General features: G+C 46.5%; 1 protein-coding gene and 1 pseudogene across 2 annotated transcripts; both read right to left on the minus strand.

The window, feature by feature from the left end:
* Positions 1–1143: 1143 nt before the first annotated feature.
* ZNF354A (zinc finger protein 354A) lies at positions 1144–13149 on the minus strand. The gene is made up of 5 exons (XM_084763806.1): positions 13145–13149; positions 12877–12956; positions 11614–11740; positions 11023–11121; positions 1144–3303 (listed from the first exon to the last, which is right to left on the minus strand). Exons 2-5 carry the CDS (start codon positions 12907–12909, stop codon positions 1835–1837), a joined length of 1728 nt encoding a protein of 575 aa, XP_084619932.1. The 5' UTR covers positions 12910–12956; positions 13145–13149; the 3' UTR covers positions 1144–1834.
* Positions 13150–13582: 433 nt separating this feature from the next.
* On the minus strand, positions 13583–14724 carry LOC311586353 (ATP-sensitive inward rectifier potassium channel 1-like; annotated as a pseudogene). The gene has a single exon. The product of its transcript is annotated as an ATP-sensitive inward rectifier potassium channel 1-like (transcript).
* Between the last annotated feature and the right edge of the window lie 2382 nt (positions 14725–17106).

Raw genomic sequence — 17106 nt, forward strand, 5'->3', positions numbered from 1 at the left:
AAAAGGGCTAGCCCAAAGGAAATCGGCTGTCCAGCTTTGCAGAGACTAGGTGGGCAAGTCTTTCAAATTTCCTGCTTCGCAGAAAAGTCTCAGATATTTTGGGCTGGCAGGATGAAGACTGGATGCCCCAATGATAGCAAAAACCTGTGACTGGCCAGGCAGTCAACTCTCTCGGTCCTGTCTATACTTTTGGAAGTTACTGGCCTGTACTTCCTACATTATTAGATATTTCCTTCTTAATTCTCTGATGGGGTTGAAGACAAGATGGCCATAGCATTACAATAAGCTTTAGTTTAAGATAAAAACACGTTTAGAGGTTGATAAATGTAATTTACAATAAAGTGATTCAGGAAAACTTTGGACACTATGATAGGACTCAGTAGGAGAGATAGTGGAATAATGTCCCCAAGATTGTCAAATACAAATGGACTGGTCCTGAATAATGTAACTGTTATAGGATAATTCTCATAATTATTTTTGTTGTGTATAGTTTAATAGAAAGAGGGATATGTAATGGATGTAAACATGTTTTTGTTTTGATCCCAAGTGTGGGGTGGGGAACAGACTTGTAAGAGAACAAGTGATGTTTATCCACTAGAAGAGGAACCACCTCAGGTGGGGCTTGGCTTTTGCCAGATGAAACACATTTTAGTATAGACTCTGAAAGGATATATATACTTATATATATATAAGCTCAAAACAGGAGGTGGGGTTTTTTTGGGTCTTGGTATTGTTTGGTTGTTTATCACTACCTCAAGACACTCCTAGAGAGAACCACTCCAGAGAATGCTTCGGGGTCTTGGGGCTCCGGGTTCCAGCTGCTGTTCCACATTCCAGCAGCAACTTTGGTTGACTTGCTGGTCTGCTGAAATCCTGCCAACTACACCAGGGGAATCACTCCCAGGAACTGAATTTAACAAGGTCTACTTCTGTTCCCATTAACCCCCTTTCTCTCCTATCTAGGGTAGGTGTGTTGGAAGGGAGGTATAAGCATTAAAGAACCTCAAATAAAGTAGGTCTGGACTGTATAGGACTTCAAAGCCTATACAGATAGAATTTAGTAATAAATAATCTTATAGTAATCAAAACAACAGCAACAACAAAAACTCCCAGGAACAGAATAACTGGGTAGACTATCTCCAATTCACAGCACAACCAGGAGACCCGCCTTTTATTTCCATTTTTAATAAAATCCACACAGAACATTTGAAATCAGGTCAAGAAAAGGATAAATTCCAGAGAATAAGAGGTAGATTACAGTTCATTTTAATGTTTTATTTTGGCCCTTTTTTCTTAAAAAATGTGTAATTTCTTTGATCCTTTTGGATGCTATTAAAATGTTATGCAAAAATATCACCAGTGTAGTTTAGTGTTTTGCTAATGAGAAGTCCAGCACGCTCCTCTGTTCACTTAGATGCCAATGGTGATAGTTGTATCTCGCACACACTGCTGCAGAAAAGGAAAGCACCATTTTACAGACACCTGAAGGCAAGGTACTCAGCTGTGAGGGCTTAGTCTCAGGGTACTAGTCTTTTGAGATGGGATCTCCCTAGGATTTCTCAGGCTGCTTCAAATTCAGCAATCGTCAGGCCTCAGGGACGTCAGTAGTTAGGGCTACATGTATGAAGTACTATGCCTGCATATCGAGCACTTTTTTAAAGTGTTGGGCAGGCACGAATACTTTCCTCTTACCTGTTAGACAAAATTTATCCATGGGATTTAACTGATAACAAGTACAGGTTTCCCCCTGTATTTGTTGTGTTCCTTACATCTCTCAAGCACATATTCTCTGAAGAGCTTTGGTTTGAGGCTTTTACACATGCAAATTTATTTTTTATGGGTCCTCATCCACATGAATTTTATAATGATTGGTAAGGGATGACCTGTGGTTGAAAAGTTTCCCACATGTGTTACACTCATAGGGCTTCTCTCCAGTATGAATTCGCTGATGTGCAATGCGTGAAGAGCTTTGCCTGAAGGTTTTCCCACACGTGCTACACTCAAAGGGCTTCTCTCCCGTGTGAATCCTTCGGTGCTGAATAAGAGCTGAGCTCTGGCCAAAGGACATCCCACATTCCTGACATCGATAAGGTTTCTCTCCAGTGTGGATTCGCTGGTGGTTACTCAGGGACGAGTTACACCTGAACGTTTTCCCACACTCGGCACATTTATAGGGTCTTTCTCCAGTATGCATTCTCTGATGCTGGATCAGAGCTGAACTCTGTCTGAAGGCTTTCCCACAAACCTTGCATTTACATGGTTTCTCCCCGGTGTGAATTCTCTCATGAATGATGAGAGTTGAATGGGAACTTAAGGCTTTGCCACACTCATTACAGTTATAAAACTTCTCTCCTGTATGAATTATTCGGTGTCTGTTGAGCCTTGAGATAGAAGTGAAGCCTTTCCCGCACTCATGGCATCTGTAGGGCTTTTCTCCGGTGTGGATTCTTTCGTGTTGAATCAGAGATGCACTCTGACTGAAGGCTCTGCCACATTCGCTGCACTTGAAAGGTTTCTCTCCAGTGTGGATTCTCTGATGGTAGCGGAGGGATGAGCTGGACTTAAAGCTGTTGCCACAGTCACTGCACACGTAGGTCTTCTTTCTGGGATGAATTCTCTGGCATCCTGAAAGGGAAGTGGATGCCTTCCTACCTGGGTTATATTTATGAGGATTTTCTCCGGCATGGATTTTTTGATGCAAAAAAAGACCTGACCTTCGGCCAAAGGATTTGCCACATTCCTTACATCTGTAGGATTTTTCTACAGTGTGGGTTCTTAGATGTTTATAAAGGGAGGTACTGAGAGTAAAGGCTTTCCCACACTCTTTACATATGTAGGGCTTCTCTCCAGTATGAGTTATTTGATGTTGAATAAGGGCTGAACTTTGGCTAAAAGCTTTTGAACATTCTTTGCATTTAAATAATTTCTCTCCACTATGGTTTTTCTCATGTTTACGAAGGGATGAGGTGTTGATGAAAGTTTTCTCACACAAACTACACTTATAGCGTTTGTCAGGCGTGATGTTTGGTTGATTAGATAAATATGGTATCTGCCTGAGAGCGTTTTGTTTTTCACATTCTGGTGATCTTTTTTCTCTATGTGACTCTGGGCTAAATTCATTGTTTTTATAGTTTCTTTCTATAATCAATTCTTGCTTTTCTTCTAATTTACCTTCAAATATGAAAAGTTTTTCTGACTTCATGTCCAAAGGTTCATTTCTTTTAGATTTTCTCATAATCAGCTCCTGAAATGAAGAGTCTTGCGTTTGAGTTGATTTAGTGGTTCTGTGACTACACTTCAATCCTACAAAGGGAAAAGAGAAACCAAAGATGTTTCTTGTAATATAAAAATCGACTACCAAGACTACATGTGTACAGCGAATAAATACTAATGTTGTTTAAGTACAGACTTGGTTTGTGGTTAAAAATATTGAGGGTGGAATAGATGAGTTAGTATAGAAACATAACTGAGAGGAATGTAACTAGTAGAGTGAAGAAAAGATAGGTAAAGCCATTTCAGGAGGGTGATTAACCTGGGACAAGACGTTGGGAAAGGCAGTATCCGGGACCAGATAGCCAGTGATAGTCACCTACACTCTTATCTGAGAAATCTGCCCTCTTTTTCCCCCTGCCAACACTACCTTACAGATTCAATTCAAATGTTTACTGTGAGAATCCTTGCTTAACTCTGAGTATCTATTTCCCATTCTTCTAGCCAGTATTTCCTGTTTTCTGAGACAGAATCTCAATCTGTAGCTCAGCTGCCCTTGAACTCATGACCTCTTGATTTTGATTTAGCCTCTTGAGTGCTGGGGTTATGAGTGGCCACTTCTGATGTACTGATGTACTGTTCTGTACCTCTCTACTATAACAAGCAGGCCAGCATATTCTCCCTCTCACAAATCCTCCTGATGGTATCTTGTATGTGTATACATGTGTGTGTATACACACACACACATGCACACACACACACACACACACACACACACACACCTAACTTTCTGTTTTGAGATAGTCTTCTCTATACAGCCCAAGTTGGTAGACTAGGCTGGCTTAAAACTTGTAGCAATCCTCCTGCCTCTGACGTCCAAGTGCTGGGAATATAGGCATGTGCTACCACATCTGACTTGTTTAGTAAGTCTTTCTTACCTGTACCTATTGAATTTGAAGAAAGTCAAATAGTCTGAATTTCATATATACCAGTCATAAGCCCTGGCAGAACCCGTCTTCCCAAATAGAACATAAATGATTAGGGAGATTTCTGAACCACTTTATACAGGAAGACATTAAATCAATTCTGCAGAAGTGCCCCAAGGTTAAGAACTGTAAGCTGGAATGGTAGCCTTATCCATGCATCAAGCAAGAGAGGTGTTATGATTTGAGATTGAAACGTCAACTAAAGGCTCATCTATCAAAAGCCTCACTACTTAGCTGACTTTAGGGTAGTAACTGGATCACCAATGGATTCTCAACCCTGTGGCACCTTTGTAGAATGTACATGTGCTCCTGGCACCGCTAGAGCCACCATGAGCACAACAACCATCCTGCATGAGCTGGCACGAATTCCAGACCCTGCAAAGTAGTCACTAATGTAGGTAACTGAGTGTTTGCAGCTTGCTAGTGATTGTTGGGGGTGGTCCAGTGCTGTGTATTCAGATGCTGAATTCTGTGCCCCAAGATCTGGTTGTAGTTCAGACGTGGGTGACGTCATGTTCATTGATCAATGTTGTGTAAACTTTGCTTCCCAAATATCTCTGATTGGCCTAATAAGGAAGTTAAACAGCCAATGACTGGACAGACGAAACAGAAAGGCTGGCCTTCTGATCCAGTGAGAGGTCTCAGGTAGGGACTAAGGGGTAGAGGAGAGAGAGAAGAAAGAGAGAACAAAGAAGACGTAGAGAAATGATGTGGCCTTGATGACTGCACTGGCGGAGCAGATGCAGCCTGAGCAGGACCAATACGGTAAGTAATTCGGGGCATGTGGCTGGGAAGTACGCAGACTAGCACAGGGGGTTAGAATAGATGGGTCTCTGCCTAGTTATAGAGCCTAAAGCTTATTAATAAATCTAATAGCTCTCTCTTATTTGGGAGCTATAGCGGGAGAACAGAAAAGGGCCCCAAATTACACTAAATCATTTCAAGTCATACTGTGTTTGTTCTTAACGGCCATTGAGCCTGTTAACAGTTTTGACAAAGTCCAGGTCTATCCAGTTGGCTACAAGCTGCCTCTACCCAGGAACTCTCATTTTGCTGCTACCCAAGATGTGCCCTCATCTTGGGTAAGTTCACAGTAATTTACACTTTGTGCAGTTCTGTGCCTGTTTGTGTCTTCAGTCTTTCTGCACTCTCTGCCTTTGGCAGACTGTTCTTACCAACAGTCTTATTTTATGTGTATGTGTGTACAATCATGTGAGTACAGTGCCTATGGATGCCAGAGGAGGGCGCTAGAGTCCTGGAGCTGAAGTTATGACCAGTTGTAAGGCACTCAGTGAAGGTACTAGGGTCAAATCTCAGGCCTCTACAGGAGCAGCAAGCACTCTTCACTACAGAACCATCTCTTGAGCCCAAAGCATTTACTTTTCAAGGTCTTTTCTGGTTCTCAGTTTAGACTGATGCTGTAAACTTTTCCATAGCTTTTCCATACATTTTTACTTTCTTCTTTCAATCTCCTATGCCCTGTATACACATCTAGACAGCCATCAAATTATCTTAAATTCCACCCGTGAAATATTTCTAACAACTGTCACTAATCCAAGTTCAGGATCTTATTCCAGAGGGACCACTGCAATTTACTCTCACTGTTCCTCTGACCCTAGTGTCTCATCTTTCCAATACTATCTCCTATAAGAACTAAATCCACTCTGCAACACATAGAGCTCCTCTTGTTACTTTAGAAGGCACTAAACTCCTCATTTTATTAATTTATTAAACAAACAAGCAAAAGTACCTAGACTTTGGCATTGTTGAGCCTCAATAAGTTTATAGCTTAGCACAGAAATAAAGAAATTAATAAGTAGTCATTGGTGGGCATGGTAGATCATGCCTGCAATCTCAGTACTCAGGAGTCCTTGCCTTAGCAAGAGGACTGCTGTTAGTTCAAGGCCAGCCTGTGCTACATAGTAAGTTCCACAGTAGCCTGAACTAGAGTGAGACTTGTATTTAAAAAGGAAGGAGTCATGCAATGTGATCATTACTATAACAAAAATGCAAGCTAGAAGTGGGTAATATGGGCACAGAGAACCATCACAATCCTCCTTAGATAGTGAGGTGCAGGTAAAGATGGGGGTGTGAGTGCTGGTTAGTTTTCTGACACTTAAGACAGGATCTGAAAGGGTCAGCAACAGACTACACAGACTGAAAGAAGTGTCAGTTTTGATACCCAAGCAAGTTTCCAGATCTCTTTCCTGAAGTGCCCCCCCCCCGCCTGACTTTTGCAGAAATGACAGAGGAGGACACAATGGGAGCCAAGGAGGAGGAAAGACTGACGCAGCTACAAGCTTAAGAACCCGAGGGATTGTGGCCATCACTGCACTGAGAAGACATACAGATAACCTCTACCTTGGCCTTTCAACCTCCAGAATTAAGACAATGAACTGATTGTTTTAAGCTGCCCAGCTGTATCAGCTGTGGTGTCTCTGGCACATCACTATGAACCCTTACATCTCTTCCACCAAACTAAGGCTAGAGCAATGCCCAGCCACCGAGAGCACATACTGCTATGCAGTGAGTGTGTGGAAGGAAAATACGCATGCTGACGGAAAACCGTGGAGGATGGAGCTGTGTTTAGATGTGTGGAGCCTGTTCCACAAAGTGGCAACTGGGCAGAAGCCTGTGAATACGAGGAAGGCAACCACAAGGGCTCTTGGCCGCTGAGAAAACGAGAAGGCACAGATAGAAACAGTCAGGAACAAAAGCCAGGAGGCAGCACAGGAGGTAAGGGTGAAGACCAGGATGAGGGCTCTGGCTTGCACCCCATGGATGCATGTCACTAGTTTTGAGCATGGGAGCAATACGAGATGATTTAGGGCTGTTGCTAACCTCTGAGGTAACCCCTGTGTAAAATCAGAAAAAGCTGCCCTTCCCCTGAACAACACAACCCAGAGACTTCACTGACGGGACAGCAAATGACTGACGAACCCTCACAGTTCAGCACACATCTCACTGGAGATGTGATCACTAGATCATTTCTGGGCCTAAAAATGTCTGAATTTCAGACTAGTTCTGCATTTGCATGTGAACCAAACCTACGCGACACACAGGTGGTTTCAGCTAGCAGGTTGTGGATTACAATAGCGGGTTAATTAAGTTAGATGAGCTAGCTGGGAGGTAGTCCAAGCTAAGGCCTAGGCTATGATAAAAATTAATAAGTCTGTATATCTTTATTCTAACTACTGGCAGGCCAAGAAAGTTCCACTATATGCAGGTTCAAATTTGGGGTGTCCGACATCATGATCCTTGGCACGGATGTCCAGGTCCTTCAACTGCACTTGTGGGCTGTGTGCTCCGGCTGAGACAGCACCTCACTGGAGTCCAGGCACATCATAGACACACGAGCATGCCTAGGCCTCTCAAGGCCTCTTTTGAGAGGAAGAAAGGACAGCCATTCATCAAGAGGAACAGAGCATCATAGTTAAGATCTCAGTACTCAGGGGATTGAAGTAGGAAAAACCTAGAGTTCAATGCCAGCCTGGGCTGCACAGTCAACTCCCCTGCACAGAATGGAGCAGGAAGCAGTTCCGGTGTCTACTCAGACTTTACTCCATCAGTCTTCCCCAGAGCTGAGGAAGGCAGGGGCCATTTCATCAGGTATCCCAGTGTTGGGGGCTGGTCTGGTGCTTTGTATATAAATGCAAAATTCTGGGCCCCAAGATCTGGTTGCAGTCCAGATGAGTGCATTCTCACATACACTGAATGATGCTGTATAAACTTTGCTCCCCAATATTCTCTGATTGGTTAAGAAAATAGGCTGGATAGCCTATAACTGGGCAGGAAAAGTAGACAGCGCTTCAGTTCCTGGACTGGGGGGTCTCAGGTAGGGACCACGAGGCCAGGAGAGGAAGAAGAAGGAAGGTGATGGAAAGACTATGGCCTGATGGAGCAGATCCAGCTCAGACAGGATGGCATACTGACAAGCAGCTCAGGGATGCAGCTGGGAGGTAGCCCGACTAGTTTAGAAAATTAGTTTTAATTGTACCTGCCCAGTTATTGTGCTTAAGGCTTGCTTATGGTCTCTGTCTCAATTATTGAGGAACTAGCAGAATTATAATCGTCTTCTAGAATTAATACATATTCAACAACATCCTACCCTCTCCCAGAACAGCTCTGAACCGCAGATCTACTCTGCTTAGGCTAATTCCTCTCCCTTCAGACACCCCAACTACCTATGTTCTGTTTACTTTGGGGTGGCCTCTGGCAGTTTCTACATAAATGAGAATATAAAAGACAGTGGTGGCTGCCACCTCAGAAGTGGTCACTTTCAACTAGAGAAGAACGGCTCTCATGTAACACAGGGGCTGTGGGGGGACAGGGTGCTCTCCCACGTGGCTCTTCTCTAAGCCCAGGCTCACTGACTGACCTGACGGCCCAGATCACCCCAGTTCCTCTCCTCCCACACCTTCGCCCTCAAGCAAGGACCAGCTCCAGGCTGCTCAGGACTCAGCCCTATGTAGACTCTCAAATCCTCAGATCAGCCCATGTAATATGGGGGGGGGGGGCGGTTCCCGTGGCTCCTGCCCTGCACCTGGAGCACTCTGTGTCTCTCTCTACTAGTCCTCATTAGGCTTTTCCACATGGCTGGCTGAGGATGCGTGGTTTCTTTCTTCTGCTCCCTGCAGCAAGCACTCCACAAGAGCAGGGCCCTGCCTAATCCATCTGGTTCCACTTTGCAGGCACCTAGCACATACTTGTTAAGCAAGCGAAAGCCCACAGTGGTAGTCCTGGTTCACCACTGAGAGGGCTTCCCCGACTCTTCAGCCCTAAGTTTCTATCACCATAGCAACCAACTCTCTGCTGTGTCCCTTCAGGTCAGGCTCACCTTGCAAAAAACAGTTTCCCAGGATCCTACTCCCACCTGGTCAGCCCCAGGCTTCAAGGGCTCTGGCCTCACAAGTGAGTTCTAACCCAGCCACCTCCCTTATAGAATTCCCCACCAGAGATCTGTACCCAAGTACTTCACTCACATCTAGAGTGAAAACCATCCCCACCTCAACTCAGCAGACTGGGTCTCTCTAGACGTCTGAAGCAGGGGCCTTCATCTAGACGCCTCTAGCTTTCTACCGTCATTCTTGGAGTAGCTCCCTAAGGCTCCCTGGCTGTGCCTCACCTTCAGTCCACCCTCCACAGTGCATGTCACAGACTTCCTGAATGTAACAGCTCTTGGTAAACATTTAAAACATTATATAGAAATAAAGCCCCTTTCCCCAGATTAATTTTAAAGGGTACACTGCCTCTGAATACTTTTCTCTATGCTCACATGTATAACAAGCACACACACACATACACGCACACACATACACACAATTTCTTTAAGCACACATTTTTTTTTTCAACCTAATGGTAAGCTCAATGGCACTCTGAAACTTGCCTCACTCCTTGACACTCTCTAGAGCTGTCTTTTTCACTGTGATGATGGGTGCCTCACTCCCTAGAGCTGTCTTTATCACTGTGACGATGGATGCCTCACTCCCTGACACTCTCTAGAGCTGTCTTTATCACTGTGACGATGGTGCCTCACTCCCTGACACTCTCTAGAGCTGTCTTTATCACTGTGACGATGGTGCCTCACTCCCTGACACTCTCTAGAGCTGTCTTTATCACTGTGACGATGGGTGCCTCATTCCCTGACACTCTCTAGAGCTGTCTTTTTCACTGTGACGATGGGTGCCTCACTCCCTGACACTCTCTAGAGCTGTCTTTATCACTGTGACGATGGTGCCTCACTCCCTGACACTCTCTAGAGCTGTCTTTATCACTGTGACGATGGTGCCTCACTCCCTGACACTCTCTAGAGCTGTCTTTATCACTGTGACGATGGGTGCCTCACTCCCTGACACTCTCTAGAGCTGTCTTTATCACTGTGACGATGGGTGCCTCATTCCCTGACACTCTCTAGAGCTGTCTTTTTCACTGTGACGATGGGTGCCTCACTCCCTGACACTCTCTAGAGCTGTCTTTTTCACTGTGACGATGGATGCCTCACTCCCTGACACTCTCTAGAGCTGTCTTTATCACTGTGACGATGGTGCTTCACTCCCTGACACTCTCTAGAGCTGTCTTTTTCACTGTGACGATGGATGCCTCACTCCCTGACACTCTCTAGAGCTGTCTTTTTCACTGTGACGATGGGTGCCAGCACAAGGACACACCACAGTCTCTTCAGCTGTTTCACTAAGAGACCTTTGAACAGTTTCTGATTAGAACCAGCGGTCCCAAAGCTATGAAAGAACGCACAACGGCCACTTACATTCCAGATACTTCCAGCTGTCTGCATGCAGAACACAGCTCTCAGAATTGCACCAAGGCACGGAGCCCTCTCATCTCATTTCCTTCATTTCCTTTTTCTTTACACTTTGAACTTCAGCTAAGTGAGTTCTTTAAAATCTCTTAAATACACAGTGTCTTAAATGGTCTCTGAAAATGCAGCCCTCCTCAGAAACAACCAACAAAAAAGGATGGATCCCAGGAAACTTATTTGGGACATGATTAGGAGAAAATTAAAGGGAGCAGGGTCCAGACTTCAGCTTCAGTTTACCCACCCTTGCTCCTATTTAATTCACTGAAAACTTACTGGGTTGTTTTGGTTGGTTGAGTGTGTGTGTGTGTGTGTGTGTGTGTGTGTGTGTGTGTGTGTATGTGCGAGTGCACTGAACCCAGGGCTTTGTGGGTGCCAGGCAGGTGTTGTTACCACTGACCTCCATCCCAGCCTCTAATCACTTCTTGTGGTCCAAGAACCTGAGGACGTTTCCCTCTCCTGACTCACCACACTGAGCCCTGCCAAGACTGCCAGGCCTGCGCACGCACTCACCGAGAGAGAAGCCTCCAGGACCTTCTTTCTCCACTTTCCAGGGATCCTCTCCTTGCTGCAGCAGGGAGATCACCTTTGGTTTGGTGAACGGGAATCCTGCTTGTAGACAAAATCAACTCGTTAACTATAAGCCATCCAAGCACAGAAGCCTGAAAAACCCCTCTTATTAAGTTGAAGAAACAGGGTGAAATCTAAAATGTTTACCCCGCACCACCCTTTGCAGTGAAAGTATGCAGACCTCTGGCAAAGGCAACGGGAATAGAGGTTCCAGAGGTGGAACAAAGCTCTCTGCCGGGAGAAGAAGCGAGCAAGCACAGAGTAGTTGCTGGTGGGGAAGATGGCTAAACCATAAAGAACCTTTTCTGTTTTATACTAAGGAAAGCGATGTTCTCGCTGGCACCTCCTCCACTGTACACTGGCAGGGCCAGGCCTGCTGTGAGATGTATGTGTCAGGACTTACTTATGAGGACCCATTTGTGTGACCCTAAGGCTAAGCCCCAGCTATGGTTTCACAGTGGCCACAGCCTCCATCCAGGGAAGCAGGGGCGGGGCCCTCACGGCTGCACCTCTGCCCACAGGGAGTCTCCTCACCCAGCGAGGCCAGGTTGCTGTAGTTCTCCAGCATCACCTCGCGGTACAGGCTTCTCTGGGAGGGATCCAGCTTCTTCCACTCATCCCGAGTAAAGAGCACGGCCACATCTTCAAAGGTCACCGGCACCTGTGAGGAAAAGCCAACTCCATGAGCCCTGAGGACAAGTAAGAGACCCTGACTCAAAAGAGCTGACGACCCATGAGAGAAGTCACCCTATAGTCTCAGGCTTTCACACACGTGTGCACATGCAGGTACTCACACACAGATGTGCCTATGACCGAGCACATGGGAATGAACATATATGCACGCATGCACACCACATCACTCATACATACATGTGACAAAAAAGTTCAAAGGAGTTGTACAAGCGTGACATAAAACAAAGTAAAGGGAGGAAAACAAATAGCCACCACGGGCTGGAGAAGGCTTGGGGAGCAATGTAAGGACTGTCAGGAAAAGAAAACAGACAGTCAACCTTGGTAAGAGCAGAGAAAGAAACACAGATGAGTGCCGAGGCAGGGCCAGGAAGGAATTTTGTCAAGTGTGTATGTGTGCTCTGTCCCAGGGCACCCGGCATGTTACTTGTGGAATTTGTAGGCATATTCCAGACTGAGATCAGGCAGCAATAGCTGAGCACTTCCCCCTCGCCAGGCCTCAGGGGAAGAGAATGCTCTTTGTCCTGATTCTACTTGCTGTGCTAGGGTGTGTGGGTGTGTGAGAGAGAGAGGGGGGGGGGAATCCCCTTTGCTGAGGCATGGGGGAGGGGGAAGAGAGAGAAGAGGGAGAGAAGGTGTGGCCCGAGGAGAGGAGGCTACTGTCAGCATGTAAAGTGAATAAAGTAATTTTTTAGAAATACAGAAGACTGCCGCAGGGTGGTGGTGCACGCCTTTAATCCCAGCACTTGGGAGGCAGAGGCAGGTGGATCTCTGTGAGTTTGAGGTCAGCCCGGTCTACAAACGGGAGTCCAGGAAAGCCAGGACTGTTACACAGAAACCCTGTCTCGAAAAACATAAAAAACAAAACAAAAAACCTTAAAGAAAAAAAAAAAGAAAGAAAGAAACTCAGAAGACTAGAATTGTGAACACAGGGTGTGCTTTCCACAGCATCCACCATGCATGTTAGGAGGACCAACTCCTCCAAGGAGGCCATGGGCTCTAAATCCTAGACGAGGCCGAATCGTGTGAAGAACTGTGAGGAAGGAAAAAAACAAGCAAACAACCCCTCCCCTCCTTCCATTAAGAAGTGAATGACAAGATGCTTACCTGAAACCTCGATTCTCTTTGCTCAGGAGCCATGTTCTTTCTGCTTTGGAAGACCAAAGATGGTGAGGATGAAGGAGGATCTGAGGGAAGAAAAAACAGAAAAGGGTAGCACCTGTTGCTTCGCACCTCTCAGAAGCCACACTTCCCAAAGCATCCCAAGTGGGAGCTAGGGGTGGGCATCACTGGATCCAGAGGTCACCAGCCTTCCTGTCTGTGCATTTCCAGAAAGACTCAGGCGACACTGGACTCCATCACAGTGGGGACTCACTGAGCCATCAAGTGTCAGGCATCACCCCAACACTGTTTAATTTCCGCTGTTACTGCCTGTCCCCTTCAGACACGAAACTGAGGCCAGAGGTCGGCCACAGTGAGGACGCATAAATCTGACCACTGGCAGGGACAGTACTCCTCACCCCGCCTCCCCAACACGCTGACCACCCAACTGTCCTGCTGCTGTCATAGGGTCGATTTCCAGAACCCCAGAGAAAACTCCAAAAGGAAACCAGTGGCAGAACGGCTGCACACAAAACATAGCCTGGGCTGGCCCTACCCGGGGCCATGGGGAGCAAGTTCCAGGGCCGAGGCCGCTGGGAGCGCGCGTTCCTCCGAATGCCCGGGGAGTGGGGACGCGCAGGAGGCCACACCAAGCCTAACCCAGCCCAGTCCAGTCCCTGCCTGGCCTCCTAAAAGCAAATTAGGCCTTCGCTCACCTCCCTCCACCCCTTCCCCGGCTCCTGCCGAGCCTCACGGAGGCTTCGAGTCGCGTCGCGTCGGGACTCTGCCAGGGGACCTTGGCCCCGAGCCTCAAACTGCACCACAGACACCCTAAGGCCGGTGAAGGCTCACGGGGGTCAGGGCTCCGGGGGTCCAAGGGTGGTGGACACGGAGGCCTCTGGGAAATGTAGTTCACTTCGAGACCTAGGGATTCTGGGATTTGAAGTTCCTCTGTTTGCTCAGCTTCTTTGGGATGCAGATGCCTTGGAAGCCAGTAGGAGACACCAGGAACCAAACACCTACTTGGTAGGCAAATAATAAAAGACGTTGCAGGTTCATGGTAAATTGTAAGTCAGGAGATGAAGAACAAGTTTTCATGGCCAGCATCAACTATGAAGTTGATAATGGTCTGATCCAAAATAGTGGTCTCTCCTTCAGGAGTGACAGCTGTCTTCAGAAGCTTGCCATATATGTATGTGACTGCCAATGAGAAGGCTCGTCCTAAGATTCGCCACACGGATGAGGAGGCAGCACTTCCCACCACACTTGCTGATCACCACATCCTTGCTGATTGTAATGGTCTTAGCCTGTTTTTGTTTGTTTGTTTGTTTGTTTTTTTGGGGGGGGTCTAGAGATCTTGGCAAAAATGACCCCACACATGAAAGACTTGATGATCCCTCGAAGAATAGACTGGAAGATAAGTAGGAAAATGGCAGTGGCACACTGTTCCGTCACAAACCTGAATCCGTAACCTATGGTCACTTGAGTCTCCAGAGAAAACAGAAAAGCTGAGGTTATGCCGTTAATGTTTTCCACACAAGGAGTACGACTGTCAGGTGGATAGAACTCTGGCGAGTCCTTACAAATGTACACAACGACATACCACAGGAGACCCAAGAGGAACCAACTCCCTGAGAAGGCTGTGATGAACACAGTCGTTTTGTACCTCTGTTTGAGGTCAAGGACAGATGTCCAGATGTCTGCAAAGGACGTAAGCCTTGACTGTGCACCTACGTTGCCAAACTCGATGTTGCACCTTCCATCTTTGGAGAACAGCCTCGCTCCCTGCCGAGAGTGCCCACAAATGTGAGTGACAAACCATTTCCGAAGATGTCTGAGCATCCTTTCTGTCAGTGTCCTCATCTTACAAAGTCCTGCCACCCCTGGAGGAACAGACCCAGGGACATCACTGTCTGCACTGCCTTTCCCTCTAGGATGCTGTGACCCATGCCACGGGTATACTTCATGGTGCTTCCACAAGAAGAAAAGGGAAATCCAACGTAACCAGGCAGGAATCTCACTCTGCTCCGTGTAGGTCCCCGCCATTATGTCAGATGGATTTGAAAGAGAGGTGCGTGCAGTCCAACATAGACCTTTCAGAGCCACCTCTGGAAACCCACCTTCTCCAGCCAGGCCCCATCTCCTCCAGTTTTATAATGCCCCCAAGTTGGTTGAAATATAGAGTCCATCAATGAATTAAGTCATTATCTATATAACAGTCCTAATGATCAAATCCTCTGTGGATAAGGCTTAGAAACAGCCAGAGATGGGGCTCGTGAGTACCCCTCGATATAATGAAATTGACAGCCAATAGTAACCAGCACAGAGACCTTACAGGAAAAGCCAGTCTGTGAGATGGCTTGGTGGGCAAACCACTCACTGCCAAGCCGAATGACCTGAGCTCAGTGCTAGGAACTCAGATAGTGGAAGGAGAGACTGGTCGTCACATACACACTCACCTGCTCACAGTGAACAAATGGTAAGCATTTTATATTAATTAATTTGGGAGTGGCACTGGAGTAAGAATCTGAGCCTCTAGCAGCCTAGACAAGCACCATCACTGAGCCACATGCCCAGTTCTCTCTTAATTTTTGAGACAGAGTCTCATGAAGTTGCCTGGGCTAGCCTTGAGCTCACTCTGCAAAAACTGGCCTTGGACTTTCAATTCTTTTGCCTCAGACTCCCAGATAGCTGAGATGACAAGCTAGGAAGAATTTTCAGTCACAAGAAAATGATAAGTACACACCCCCCCTCCCCCTCAAATAAAAACCCCACAAACAAACAAAACTGTTCTTGGTGCCACTGAGTAGAATTAGCGGCAGGCAGAAGTCGAGAGAGAAAGGCTGCGGAGTCGGCCCACGAGCAATGGTGCAGATTGCTTCCATCTGGGGGAGGATCTGTCTGCCGGCCCGGAGATGCTAAAGGATTGGCCCCACGGAACTGATACCCAGAAGCTTTATTCTTATTCTCCTTAACCTCCTTTCCTTCCTGCTTAGGAGGGAAGATACCTTTGTTTACTAAATGCACAATAAAATGTAATTGTTAAGGAACCAGAGCCAACAGACGTCACCCCCCTAGGCCACTTTGCTATCTCCCAGCCATGCTCCCAATATTACTTGACATATTGGTTCTGTCTGGGCTGCTTCTGCTCCATCAGGCTGGCCCTCGTGGCCATGTGCTCATGATCCCTACTGCCCCAAGGCAACTTCCTTCCTCTTCCTCTCCTGCCTCGTGGTCCCTACCTGAGATCCCAAGCCTGGGAACCAAAGCTCCACCTACCTCTCTTCTGCCCAGCTTTAGGCTGCCTAGCTTTTAATTTAACCAGTCAGGGATAAGTGGGGAGCAAAGTTTACACCACATTGTTCTGTGTATGTCAGGATGAACTTGTCTGGGCTGCAACCAGATCTTAGGGCCCAGAGTTGAGCATCTGAAAACACAGAGCAGCAGCTCATAGACTAGAAGATGGCACAGTTCATGCTGGGCTGGTATGCAGCGGGGTCTTCCCTGAGCAGGGTACGGTCAGCTTGAGAACCCACTCCAGGTCTGCTAAAGAAAACAAAACAACAACAACAAAACCACCTTAAAACAAGGACTGGGGAGGACAAGAGGCTTCAAACAATTTGACTACATCTCTCTTACTTGTACCCATATAAAACCACCCAGAACCTGAAAAGATAAAGTTAGCTTTACCCAATGTCTCATAATGCATTCCAGGCAGGTCTGAGAGGAGCCAAGAAAACAAACACGGAAGAAAACGGCAGGTATGGTTCATTTGGAAATGGAACAACACATGCCTTCAATACTTTTGTCAAAGAAGGAACTGTGACTCACACAAAGGTGCAGCAGCAACGGGTGTGGTTCAAGGCACAGAGTTCCTAAGCTGTGGATGACATTAAAGATGTCTAAAGTAGCCAAAATCTCAAAGGAATAAATTCTTCAGCATATCAATATAAATCGAACTTGGCGAGAGGAAGCCAGCCCAGGGAACCCTGAGTCAGATTTTAAACACAGGTAGGAGAAGAATGAGGGTGTTCTCAAATGGATCTGAATCACAACTGTAAAAATCTAGTAAAGGCACAGAAATTTAAGGGGCTGGAGAGACGCCATGACAGTTAAGAGCACTTGCTGCTCTTGGAGAGGACACAGGTTCAATTCCCAACCCCCACTTCTTTCCGTTTCAGAGGCTCTGCCACCCTCTGCTGGCCTCTATTGGCACGGCACTTACATGGTATATAT

The sequence above is a fragment of the Acomys minous genome (genome assembly GCF_964271855.1).
Source record: "Acomys minous genome assembly, chromosome: 16".
Lineage (NCBI taxonomy): Eukaryota > Metazoa > Chordata > Mammalia > Rodentia > Muridae > Acomys > Acomys minous.

Coding starts and splice junctions, on each gene's coding strand:
- ZNF354A (XM_084763806.1), bottom strand. CDS start 12,909: ATGGCTCCTGAGCAAAGAGAATCGAGGTTTCAG. Junction 11,741..12,876: donor AAAGAGAATCGAGGTTTCAG/GTAAGCATCTTG, acceptor TTTTCCTCACAG/GTGCCGGTGACCTTTGAAGA. Junction 11,122..11,613: donor CAGCAACCTGGCCTCGCTGG/GTGAGGAGACTC, acceptor TTTGTCTACAAG/CAGGATTCCCGTTCACCAAA.